Genomic DNA, 12,534 nt, shown 5'->3' with positions numbered 1-12,534 from the left:
TAGACCCAGTCCGTACTCTCACTACTGTAAGAATATCTTGAATTGGGATTGTAAGTCTGCTTAGGGATGAATGTACAGTTAAACTGGTACCATTTACAATTAAAATACATGTACTAGCTATCAGTCTTCATCGTTAAGATCAAGTCAGTTTGAAAAATATATATGATAAGATGAATTAAGACGATGAGAGAATACTTAATAGGAGAAAAGGAAAATGAGTTATGCTTCTGCTATAATCACTATACAAAGAGTGTTCAGAAATAATTGAAAAATTTACTTTACTCCATAAAGTACACAAGAGGAAAAAAATAAACCATAGCTGTAAACAATTTATACACTTCTGGAGGTTCGCTGCGCAGCCTTGAAGTTAACACAAGTTTTGTCGTCGCTCACAAGTTTTCATACCGCGCTTAATTGTATGTATGATCTCCGTATTTCTAACAAACTCTAACAAACTATCACCAAATGAAGTCAAAATCAAATTGAAAAAAAAAATTCCTGAATTAAAGTGTTTTTGATTCTGGTTTGTATCCACCGGTAGTTTTAAGGTTGATGTTACACATTTTTAGAATTTAATTTTGTGACTGCGTCGGGTATCTCCATCATTGATCATGAATCATTTAAATACCATAGAGAAGAATAAATTGAATATTTGTAAATTATTTGTTGTTCTTATTAATTCTGATGTCTGTCAAATGAATATGCAAATTTTCACCGAAAGACGTTCATTTGAAAAAGGAATATACAAATGTCTCAATAATTTCCAAACAACTAATAATTAATTACCAGGTATACAACCCCCGCAAATTAATTGCACATTTAGTTTGGCGACTGTTCATTAATAATAGATTCTCGTTGCAATATTTCATTTGAGACATTAAAGTAAAAAAAAAAAATGCGGATGCAAAATCATTTCTGAACCCCTTCAAGTTTGTGTATCATTGCAAAACACAAAAAATGTCTCTTTTTTAGGAAATAGGAAGTTTTTTTTTTTATTTCGTAGACATATGTCTTTTATGTAAATTTACCTCGATCTCTTTTCATATATACACGTACTAGATTATCATATTCTGGGAATATAAAGTGTCTTCTCCAGGTTAATATTTTTTAAAATAAAGTTTATGAAACATATGGAGATAATAAAGAGTATTCAAGATCAGAAGTCCATTAGCAATACAAAAATAGGAGCAGAGCAAATTTAAATGGTTACGGATTTGAACATTACAAATGTTTAATGCCGTGAAACTACAAAGTCCATACACATCATACTCATATACTCTTCAATTAAGCTGCACAATTAGAGTGTATATCATTATCTATAAGATTCCAAGAAGGGGTATTTTAACTAACAAACTAACAATATACTTCTCTATTATGCCCAAAATTTACAAATCAGTGTTTCAATGAATAATTTGAGAGAAATTTTCGTAGCTTACAGACTAGCTAACGAATCATTAAGCATTCTCCGCTAATGTACGTGCAGTTTACCATCTACAATGAATAGTTAATGTTGACAACGAACATTTGTCTGAACCTAATGACTGAATATGTACAGCAAGCCTCAAAAAGACCATGTTTGTCCTTGCAAAAAAGGCTGTAGGTTAATTTGATATGGTACCAGTTCATATAAATACATTTATTAAATTATATTTCCATTTCCAATTGTTTTCTCTATGATAAACACTACAAAAGTGTATCTTGTTAATTTCATGATAATACCCTGTGGTATGTATATTTCTCTATTACTGAAAGGTCAGGTGTCAACCTGCATGTATATCACTGGCGTATAAATATACTCAAGAAAAAATAGATGTTTTGTTTAATTGTTTACTAAGTAATTTGATTGATATATCTTTTTAACAAACAAAATAAATAATGAATTATCTTCGGCTCGAAAGCAAGTCACTAGCGCAAAGCTGTCCACTATCAACGAGGCCTTGCGAGACCGAGAACTCCACTTCCGTAAAACAGGGTAAACAGCCACGTGGAGAAATTGACATTGCCACATGGATCTGCACGTACTCCATCATCTGATACAGACATCGTCCCTTAGTCATTACCATCCGACTTCTTAAGCAACTCAACTTCTTCTGTTATTATAACATCCATACAAATCGGTTTCCTGACCATGCTGACCAGCTCCCGTTTCATCAACTGCAACATTGCATTCAATATGGCAGCGGAGAAGTGACATAGTGCCTATATATGTTCGTGCTTCCGACAACCTAAATCTAGGTCACATATATAATTAAAGTCAACAAGATTACTTTGATCATCATTTAAAATTCTTTTATTGTTTATTTTATAAATGTTGATATTTGACTACGGTAAATATAAATAGTCAATAAATTTGTTTCGTGTTTTTGGGACTATTTTTTATAGTAAAATTTGACGTCATGGGGCCTTGTGCATTTCAAATCTACTCAATTAGACGGTATTTCGATTTATTTTAAGATGGTTATTTCAAGTAAAAATGGAAATATAAGGAATCACTGTCTAGTTTTGAGGGTATGCCAGGGACATCAACAATAGTGGGAAACATGGGATAATTTTAGCATAACGGGCTTCGCCCGTTATGCAAATTATCCCATGTTTCCCACTATTGTTGATGCCCTGGCATACCCTCAAAACTAGACAGTGATTCCTTAAGTAATAGCAGTGCTTTCTTCTACTCTGCATAAGAAACTATTTCAAAAGTCAATCTATTAGATAATTTGATTTTTGATATTTAAAAAATACGGATATTCTATATATGTTGTATTTCTTATGTCCCCGTAATTAGAGATTTGGCCTGTCCATGGGTCTTTCTAGCTATTTGTCTCTCTGTCTATAATTGGCTGCAAAAAACTTAGATTAATTGAAGACATAGTATAATTTTTTTTTAAATTTTTTGCATGTGTATTTCTTGTGACGATATTTTTCTTTGGGTACCGTGATATTTGTCCTTTTGAACTTCAGCTTGGGGGTTGACCCTGTTTTGTTTAAAAACAATCGTAAAACATTTAAACAGTTGGTGCTAAGGGGTTTCTAAACTTTACAGTTTATCTTATTTAATGAAATCAAAAAGCTAATAGTTATTTTTTCTTATTTTCTACTGTAGCATAGAGATAAATGACCTTCAAACTTGCACTACGGAAAAGAGATCCTCTTTTAACAAAAGTCAAGTGTATGCATGCAAGAAGATCAAAACATATGAATGAATGATTTAAATATATACTTTTTTCGATATGGTAAACCAAGTGACAATATAATTTTGAATGGAGGGCGAGAAAAGTGCAAAGAATTTGAATAAGAACGATAGTTGTCTTAAAATTGTTTTATAATCGTGTTATATCTTTTACCTTAACCAAATTTATGTTCTCCAGTGTAATTTAACTAATTTTACAAGTTCACTGAAGCTAGTTTTTTGCACACACTTCTAAATTTCCAAATTGCTTTAGACGTATTGCAAACCAACTAAGAAGTAAAACTCAGTGAAAAAAGAAAATGTGACATTTTTAAATGTTGATTACATCAAGATAAGCAGGGTCTATCCTGTCTTCAGATTTTTCTGTGCATGTCTTAATTGCAATTTCAACATTTCCAGTATCGCTGTAAAGACATAGGGCCGTGGTACTACCACACTCAGTTAAATCAGGCTCATCATACAATGCGGGGGTTTCATTCTTGTATTCTGTAGCAGAGGATATGATGTCACTATGGACTAATGGTTCGACTACTTCTACATAGGAATATTTCTTTTCTGTAGATAAGGGTTCTCTTTGAGCTTCAATGGGTGATTGGATATCAGGTGGCTCAACGTCGAGGTATGTTGACGAGTTGACTTTAGCATGTAACCCACATGGTTGAATTCCTTCATATTTGGAACCTGTGGTGCTTTCTTTCTCAATCACTTGATATTGTTTGTATTCTTTGCTTGATTTTCTCACAATTGCTGTCTCTTCCATCAAATCGTAATTAATTTCTTGATATACTACAGATAAACTTCTTTCCTCAGATGGTTTGTATTTGACGTGCTTAGTTGAGTCGTATTGCTTCATTTTCTTACTCAGACATCTTTGTGCCACCAACACAAGGATAACAACCAGAAGCAGCCCCATTCCCGCTCCCATTCCTATCACTAACTTTACGTCGCTGCTATAAGCAATTCCTTGAGTAGGAGTTATGAGCTGGGGTAAAGATGATTGTACAGATAAGTTGTTGGTACTTCTTGCAATCAAAGTACTACTAGGTACTGTTGATACATCTATTGATGTGGAAATTGAGGACTGTGAAGCGGAATATGCTTGTGTCGAGGACGTAAAGTAAGAGGGCGATAAAGATGTATTAGGTGCTTCTGTAGTGACTACTTCAGAAACCACAAGTTCTACAATAACGATATTCATGTATATAAATATTTGATAATCATTGTTAATTAACTAGCATTGCTAAATTAAACAAAAATCTATAAAGAATTTATATTATCTTAACGATTTAATTACCAGTTTTGGGACAGCCATTGTGCTTCTTACATACATCTGGTGGACAAGTGCATTCCTCTGCACACTGTGCTCCAAACCGCCCCTCTGGGCATGATTCCTTACATTCGGCACCAAATGTACCGTCTGGACACTCTGTTAGATATGGGGAAAATAAAGTTTCATTAATAGAGATTATTTAAAAAGAATCTGAACTTTATCAATTAAGAAACAAAGGCTAATTACTTATGGAAGAACATTAACTTGCTTCTTAATTCAAGATCAAAAACTGTTAAATGTGATTATTTGAAGAAAAAATAACTTGATCCACTTTGCTTTTGTCTATCTAAGTTCTTGATACTTACTCTGGCAACTACCGTTAACTAAATGAAAACCTAAACAACATTCGGATACACCACCAGGTCTGAAATTAATTTTAATTATAATTATGGAGAAAAAATATGATTAATTAGGCATCAAACTATTTGAAAAAAAAACGGTGTTTTGGTATAAAGGAAAAAAGTCTTACTTTACACAGACCCCTGCTGCCGGTTGCATACTTGTATCTAGATTTAAGGAAGGAATAAAGCATGTATATGCAAATATCTGAAATAAAAATATCCTTAATCCGGAAAATGCATTTTAAGTAAGCTTTTGGATGGGAAGCCGGATATGAAAATGATGTTTTATATTATTTATAATATGTGTTTAGTCATTTGAACATTTTAAATGATGATAATGATGAATAGTTCTGTGTCTTATCGTACAATCTATAAGGCTGGAAAAATTCCCAAATTCAAAAAAAAAAACAAAAAAAAACGAGAATCTCGCAATAATATAGCCAATAAGTTTTCATCGTGTACATGTAAATTACATTTTAGCTTTTCTTTAAATTAATAATTTCTCATATATTAAAATACAGAAATAAAATCAATAAATCAAGGTATTCAAGTAATTCTTATTGGCCTTCAACTCGACATTTAGATATATCGACGACGTATTGTCAGTTAATACTGATAATTTGCATTCCTACGTCAATACTATATATTCCGGTGAGCTTGAGATAAAAGATACCACAGAGTCCGACACTTCTGCTTCATACTTGGATATTTTACTTGAAAAAGACACTAATGGTAATCTAACAACCAAGGTATATGATAAACGTGATGACTTTAACTTTTATATCGTCAACTTCCCTTACTCATGCAGCAATATACCTTCATCACCTTCATACGGAGTGTATATATCTCAGTTGATTCGATGCGCAAGAGCATGCTCTACGTATGAACAATTTCTTAAACGAGGTAAATTATTGACAAGCAAGTTGATGAAACAAGAATATCAACAGACACGTGTAAAGTCATCATTTCGTAAGTTTTATGGTCGATACAATGGCCTTGTCAGCAAATACAATTTATCATTGCGTCAAATGCTGACTGACGTTTTTCATACCAATTGTTAGTCCATTATTTATACACTGAATTGACGACGGATTTTTCCGTTATTTCCTGATCATGACAAGGAGCACACGGCGGGTGTGACCGGTCGGCAGGGGATGCTAACTCCTCCATGGCACCTGATCCCACCTCTGATGTTTCGGAGGTCCGTGTTTGCTCTGCTATTGTTTTGTATATTGTTTAATGGACTTTGCGATTGAACTGTTCGTTATCTCCATATCCTTCCTCCTAGCCTTAAGGTATTCAATCCCTAATAGGAACAAATTCAATGAAATTGAATACATAACATAACAGAAGGCACTGAATACTCGGTTTATTTAGACATGATTCCATCCCTAATAGGAACAAATTCAATAAAATTGAATACATAACATAACAGAAGGCACTGAATACTCGGTTTATTTAGACATGATTCCCATTTATTACTAGTATGTATAGTGGGATGTGTCCTAATTTATGACCTTGAATTTTAGTTAGAGTTATCTCCCCTTTTTAATTAATAAAAAAATCAATTTTAAAAAAAAATAGTCGGTAAAAAACTGTTTTTAATTGTCATTCTATTTTTAATGTTCAATGCATCTTTCCACCGCAGGATTTATTGATATTCAAATTATTAAAATTTTTATTTTGAGAAAAAAAAAACGCCTTTTCCCATAGACTTCAATGCAATCTTTGTTAATTGCCTACTGCTTAATTAATGAACTTTTTAAAACTTTCTCGCGGGCAATCCTTTTCCACTATAAATGCTTTGATATAATATCAGAGTATTATGTAAAGTGACGAGATGATATATGAAACATATGGAGATAACGAAGAGTATTGAAGATCAAAAGTCCATAAAACAAGACAAAATAGGAGCAGAGCAAACACGGACCTCCAAAACATCAGAGATGGGATCAGATGCCATAGCGGAATGAGCATCCCCTGCCAACCTGTCACACCCGCCGTATGCTCCCTGTCATGATTGGGAAATAACGGAAAGAATCCGTTGTCAATTCAGTGCATAAATAATGGACTAACAATTAGTATGAAAAACGTCAGTCAGCATTTGACTCTGAAAAATTGTCTTTGCTGTTAATGTTACACAGTGCTTACGAAATTATGACTTTAAACGAGACTGCTGGAATTCTTTTTTCATCAGCTTCAATAATTTACCTCGTTTCAGAGATTGTTCATACGTACAGCATGATTTTGTGTATTACATTAATTGAAATACATATTAGAACTTGGTTGTTAGATTACCATGCAGTGACCATTAACGTCTTTTTCAAGTAAAATATCCAAATATTAAACAAATTTATCAGGCTCTGTGGTTATCTCAAACTCACCGGGATATATCGTTTCGACATAAGAATGAAATTGAACTCTCCAGTTTTTGTTTACTATATTTTGCTATAACATTAACTTGATTCGAATGGTTATATCACGTCGAGTTGACAGGCGCGGATCATCAGATCAAAGGAGACGCAAAGCGTCGAGTTTGATCTGGTGATATGCGCCTGTCAACAAGACGTGATACGGCTCTTCAGTTCAAGTTACTGCTATAATAAATGAATCATTATTACAGTGTGTTGATTCGAAGAGTCACATCACATATCGTTGACGGGTGCAGATCATCAGATCAAACTCGACGTTTTGCGTCTCGTTTGATCTTATAATCCGCGCCTGTCAATTTAATACAACTTGATACAAACCTTCGGATCAAGTTTTTTGATAATATAATCTTTATTAAAAATGTTTTATATACATTTAAACAAAAAAAGTTAAAATGGATATGGTGCTGAAATATTTATTTGAGAAAAATAATGCCCAGAATAAATAAAAAGAATATTATTACTATTTGTATTATGTGATATTTGAAAACTTTAAAAAATAGTTATATGAGGATATCGAGAGATACCCATATTATATATGCTTTTAATTTATATGAGGATATCGAGAGATACCTATTACATAATCTTTTAATGTATATGGAAATAAGCCGTTTCATCCATCGCAGAAAGCCGTTAAGCCCTGAGGGCTATACTATCATTACTTCTAGTAGAGAGAAAAAACTTTTAACAATATGCATTTTTGCTTGTTATATAGCATATTCGTATTACTACTAGTCACTTATTGTGGACAACGTCTAAATAATCATTGTCTTTTGCTTCATGTATTTCAATAGCATTGGATGCACTCAAATAGTTATCATCGTTTTCTTCGATATGATCAGAATTTTGGTCGGACCTATGACATTTTAAGCTAACGCCATCATTGTAGCTATAAGCTGAATCAGAACTATGTACTATAGGTTCTATAACTTCAAGATAGGCATGTATTTGCCCACTTGATTCTGGCTCTATATATCCACCATTATTCCCTGTCGAGGAAGAGTTTTCTTCGTCTATTTCCCTGTAATGAGAATACAGTGTTTTCATTTCCTGATTTATTTTGGATCGAGGCTCTTCATACTTGGTACCAATAGGTTGATCCATTTCCTGCATTATTGTGTTATAGCGGTGTCCTGATACTTCGCTTTGGATAACCAGATTTCTATCTATTTCAATTTCCTGATATTCCCCCGATTCGTTTCCTTCCTTTAAGTGTTTTGATTCATTTTCGGTTCTATGATATGTTCTTTTGGTATGTAGAACCCATAGTCGTCTCACAACAATAAAAAGAATAGCAATCAATATTATTATGATAAGAGCAGCAAAACCCACCACTATCAGAATTATAGTTAAAATGCTAGGCTCGTCCTTTGTTTCTACAGTTGATGGTTGTGATGGTTTACTCTTTAAAATTGTGGTTAATCTGTCTGTCGACAAGGATGTTGGTAGTATTGATGATGATATCTCAAACACTGATGTTACTGCTGATGATATTGTTGTAGACGATCGGTAAAATTCAGGTTTTGTAGATGTCCCTGAAAAATAAATATATACATACACCAAAAACAGACCAAAATACAATATAGCAAAATCGATATAAACGTAGACAACTATTCTCCAATCAAAGGTGATGGGTTTCGGGATATTTTTTTTTTTGATTTCGAAATTTTGAATTCACACACCATTGTTTAAGCATGTTGATTAGCAGTTAGAAATGGTTAATTTGATTCCCACATCTGTTTTTGTGGTTAATTTGTTATTTTTTCTTTTGCTTGTCTTTTTTGTTTTGTATATTTGTTTTCCTGGGGATGGGGTTTTGATGAAAATCTATTATCTGTTTGCTTCTATTTTTAGAACAGCTCAAAATTATTTTGGGTATATTATGATGCCTGAGTATCCAAGTGTAAAAACTTTCTACTGGAAATATATTTCCTGTCAAAAGTATAAAGTCATGGACCCATCCTTTATCTTTACTTTTTTTTGATTTCCCAGCATCTTTACATCATTTTATAACGTATATGTTTGTTATTATTTATGTAGCGTTACTTTTAAAAGGATATTTAAGGTGATATTATCTCAGGACGAATAAATTCATATTTTCTTTAGAATTTTCAAATTCCTAAAGTGCATTCGATTTCCCTGATTCATTGAAAGCATTTTCTTTAAAAAAATAATTACAATTTGTAAGTTATATCAAATTTTATGAATTAAATATTGTTTAACATTGTCAAAACTATTGGATATCTTCCTTTTTGTATTTCTTTGAAGGGAATGTTTCCATTATTTAATAATATTATTAAAAGTGTGTTCATACTTCCTTTTATTTCGAGTGTGAAACCCGTCTAGTCAATATGTTTTGACCCTTTTATTTTGACACCCTCTTATTCAATTGACATTTTAAACAAAAACTGTCGGATATATGTTGTATAATATTCAACTAAAAATAATATATGAAGTATGTCTGTACAATTCATGAAAAGTAAACATCCTATTTGGAGAAATGGAAAAATATTGCCGAAAGAAAATTGAATAAAACCCATCAGTCAATGATTGCTTGTTACATACAGCAAAGTCTGTATTTCAAAATAAAAGCAACTTACATCTCTCTCTCTCTCTCTCTCTCTCTCTCTTTCTCTCTCTCTCTCTCTCTCTCTCTCTCTCATACCTTGACATCCTGTGACCTTATCGCACTCATCTTGGGGGCATTCACTACAATCCTCTGCACACAGTCGACCATACGATTTAGGTGGACACGGGGCGCTACAATTTTGGCCAAAGCTCCCTGGAGGACACTCTAGGTAGAAACATTCTTTATAAAATCATTATGCGATATTCTACAGTTACTTTGAAAGATGACCTTTCTTTGCAAAAAATGAGAAGAAAAAATCAAATGTTTTCTTACTGTTTTCGTCAAAGATTAAACAAACCACGAGATGTAATAATTATTACCTGTACAATTTTTCTTGTCCACGTCGAAAAAGTAATTTACAGGACAACCCTTTGCCTCATTGACTGTGTCTGTTAACGTCAAATATTTATCGTTTAACAGAAAACAACAAATCCATTTTATGATATGTGTTTTCATTTTTCCTACATAGAATCCAACAGGAAACATCTTTTTTTTTGTTTGACATAACTCTCCATAAAGGCGGATGTAGATTTTATGAATATATTCAGAAATACAAATATATATATATGCATATATGTTAGCACAACTGAATAAAATTGTTGTGTTTATGTCATGATGTTTGAAAGACATACATTTCTTAAATAAAATTCCGTATTACAATCCAGAAGAGAATTTTAAAAAAGGTGGGTTTTTTTTTCCTTTACCTTGGTTTATAATGCAAAAAAATTAAGTCAAATACTCACCGCATGGCTACAGTTTCATTTAAATACAATTCTAGCCCTAAATTGTTTTACTAAAAATAATAGGAATAAGGCTACAAGTTACACGTATTCTTTGTTGTCAAAAGTATAATAACTTCGGCCATTCCTCTTAGAATGTATTTCTTCGTGTATTGTCACGAAGCATACGTATTCTTTATGGTATGACTTATTGAAATAAAAACGTTTTATTTATACATGAACATTGATAATTTTTAAATCATTCTACTTTTAATTCTTTCAAAAGAAGAAAGCTATTTTCTTTAAAGAAAAGTAAAAGTTACACAGAAAATATTTTAGAACGTACTATAGTATTGAATTAATGTGATTAAACTGTTTATGCATATTTAATAGAGTCATAGAGTCATATTATCAATTATTAATTTACTTTAAAAAATAATAGTAATAAAATAATTTGATTATTTGAAATTAAGTTCTAGGAGGATAAAAAAAAACCTTTAATTGTCTTCATTTGTAAGGATCATAATATAAATTGTAGTGTAGAAGAACCTGGATTTGATTCTACAAGTAATAATCAAACTTATACTCACAGTTCTCTTTTTAAGGCAGGTATTCTTCAACATCATATGTCAGTTTTAAATCTTATAGTCCAAACAATCGAAATATATATTGTAATCATATCTTTAATTGATTCAGAAACTTCATAAAACTCTCTATAAACATAAAACATATAGCAAGGTTCAAGTAAATGTTAAACCAAGCCTTTTTATTTTTGTATTCATATGAAGCAGAAATTGTGCAAAATCTAATGCGCAAAAAGTAAAAAAAAACAGTTGATGTGGCCTTCAACTCGAGATTAAGATATATCGACGACGTATTGTCAATTAATATTGGTAATTACCATTCCTACGTTGATGCGATAAATCCTGGAAAGCTTGAGATAAAAGATACCACAGAGTCTGACACATCTAGGTCTTGCAATTGGTACCCATGAGAATTCCAATAGATTGTTGGAAGACGTGATCTCAAAAAACCACATAAGTATTGTCAATAAGAAACACAAACATCTTTTTGATATCGATTCTGAATACTTCTGTGTATTAGAATGATTTTTAACTAAATTTTAAATAATGTTGGCAAATGACCAATGTGAAAGTGAAAACCAAAAAGCAACATGTCTTTCAAAATCTCCCATTTGGCCCCTGGGTATCTAGGTTGAAAAAAGAGCAAGACTAATGCTATTAGATTTGCGAATTCTGGCTTAGCCAGAATTTAGATCACACTTTCAACCAAAAAGCAAAGATGACATTTTGAAATGTCAGATTTTTTGGAATAAATTTATACAATTTCGTGGTAAAAGCCTATATAAAATGTCTTTTATTAAATGTGGTTTAAAAACAATTGGAGATATTTGGGATATAGATACTAAGACTTTTAAGACTAATGCTTACATATTTTCAAAACTTCTTGATAAAAGGAGTTGGATTTTTGAATACAGTAAAATAAAAGCCGCTATACCTAAATCATATCTTGACATTCTTGAAGGGAGTAAATACTGTTAAAATAAAAGATAATGAAATACATAATTATTATGCACTGTATGATAATATTTTATTTGTAAGAAAAACAAACAAGCTCATAAATTTTGAAGATATAAAATTCAAAGATATACAAAAAGTATCAAACAAAAAAAAAAACTCCAAAATCTCAAGCAAAATGGGAGAAATTGATGCAAATTGAAAGCACATGGAAAAGAATTTGGGGCTCAATTTATGAAGTAAGGTTAAAACAAAAGATTCCAGAATTTCAATAGAAATGTTGGCAAAATATCTTATACACTGAAGAAAAATTAAGTAAAATGGGTTTATCAAATGGTAAATTCTTTTTCTGTAAATCAAA

General features: G+C 31.8%; 2 protein-coding genes across 2 annotated transcripts in view; both read right to left on the bottom strand.

Moving 5' to 3' along the window:
• The window catches only part of LOC134230479 (uncharacterized), a 237,853-nt gene extending 232,806 nt beyond the window's left edge, over window positions 1–5,047 (bottom strand). The window contains exons 1-4 of the mRNA XM_062712309.1: window positions 4,987–5,047; window positions 4,823–4,881; window positions 4,482–4,613; window positions 3,413–4,366 (exon numbers count right to left, since the gene is read on the bottom strand). Coding sequence (XP_062568293.1) covers window positions 3,498–4,366; window positions 4,482–4,613; window positions 4,823–4,881; window positions 4,987–5,015 — 1,089 coding nt within the window. The 5' untranslated portion in view covers window positions 5,016–5,047 and the 3' untranslated portion in view covers window positions 3,413–3,497. The remainder of the gene's footprint in view (window positions 1–3,412; window positions 4,367–4,481; window positions 4,614–4,822; window positions 4,882–4,986) is intronic.
• Window positions 5,048–7,729: 2,682 nt separating this feature from the next.
• LOC134230465 (uncharacterized) lies at window positions 7,730–10,401 on the bottom strand. The gene is made up of 3 exons (XM_062712292.1): window positions 10,237–10,401; window positions 9,953–10,081; window positions 7,730–8,822 (listed from the first exon to the last, which is right to left on the bottom strand). Exons 1-3 carry the CDS (start codon window positions 10,370–10,372, stop codon window positions 8,023–8,025), a joined length of 1,065 nt encoding a protein of 354 aa, XP_062568276.1. The 5' UTR covers window positions 10,373–10,401; the 3' UTR covers window positions 7,730–8,022.
• Window positions 10,402–12,534: the final 2,133 nt, after the last annotated feature.

This window comes from Saccostrea cucullata, unplaced genomic scaffold (assembly GCF_032062105.1).
Source record: "Saccostrea cucullata isolate Sc308-1 unplaced genomic scaffold, CSIRO_AGI_Scuc_v1 ctg51, whole genome shotgun sequence".
NCBI lineage: Eukaryota > Metazoa > Mollusca > Bivalvia > Ostreida > Ostreidae > Saccostrea > Saccostrea cuccullata.
The sequence above is the reverse complement of the archived record's forward strand: the minus strand, read 5'-3'. Positions and strand labels throughout refer to the sequence as shown.

Bases quoted from the DNA above. Each gene is read 5' to 3' on its own strand.
- LOC134230465 (XM_062712292.1), bottom strand. From the start codon at position 10,372: ATGAAAACACATATCATAAAATGGATTTGTTGTTTTCTGTTAAACGAT. The intron at 10,082-10,236 runs GTAATAATTATT...GTTTCTACCTAG, and splicing joins GGACAAGAAAAATTGTACAG to AGTGTCCTCCAGGGAGCTTT. The intron at 8,823-9,952 runs GTATGAGAGAGA...TTTATTTTTCAG, and splicing joins TAAGGTCACAGGATGTCAAG to GGACATCTACAAAACCTGAA.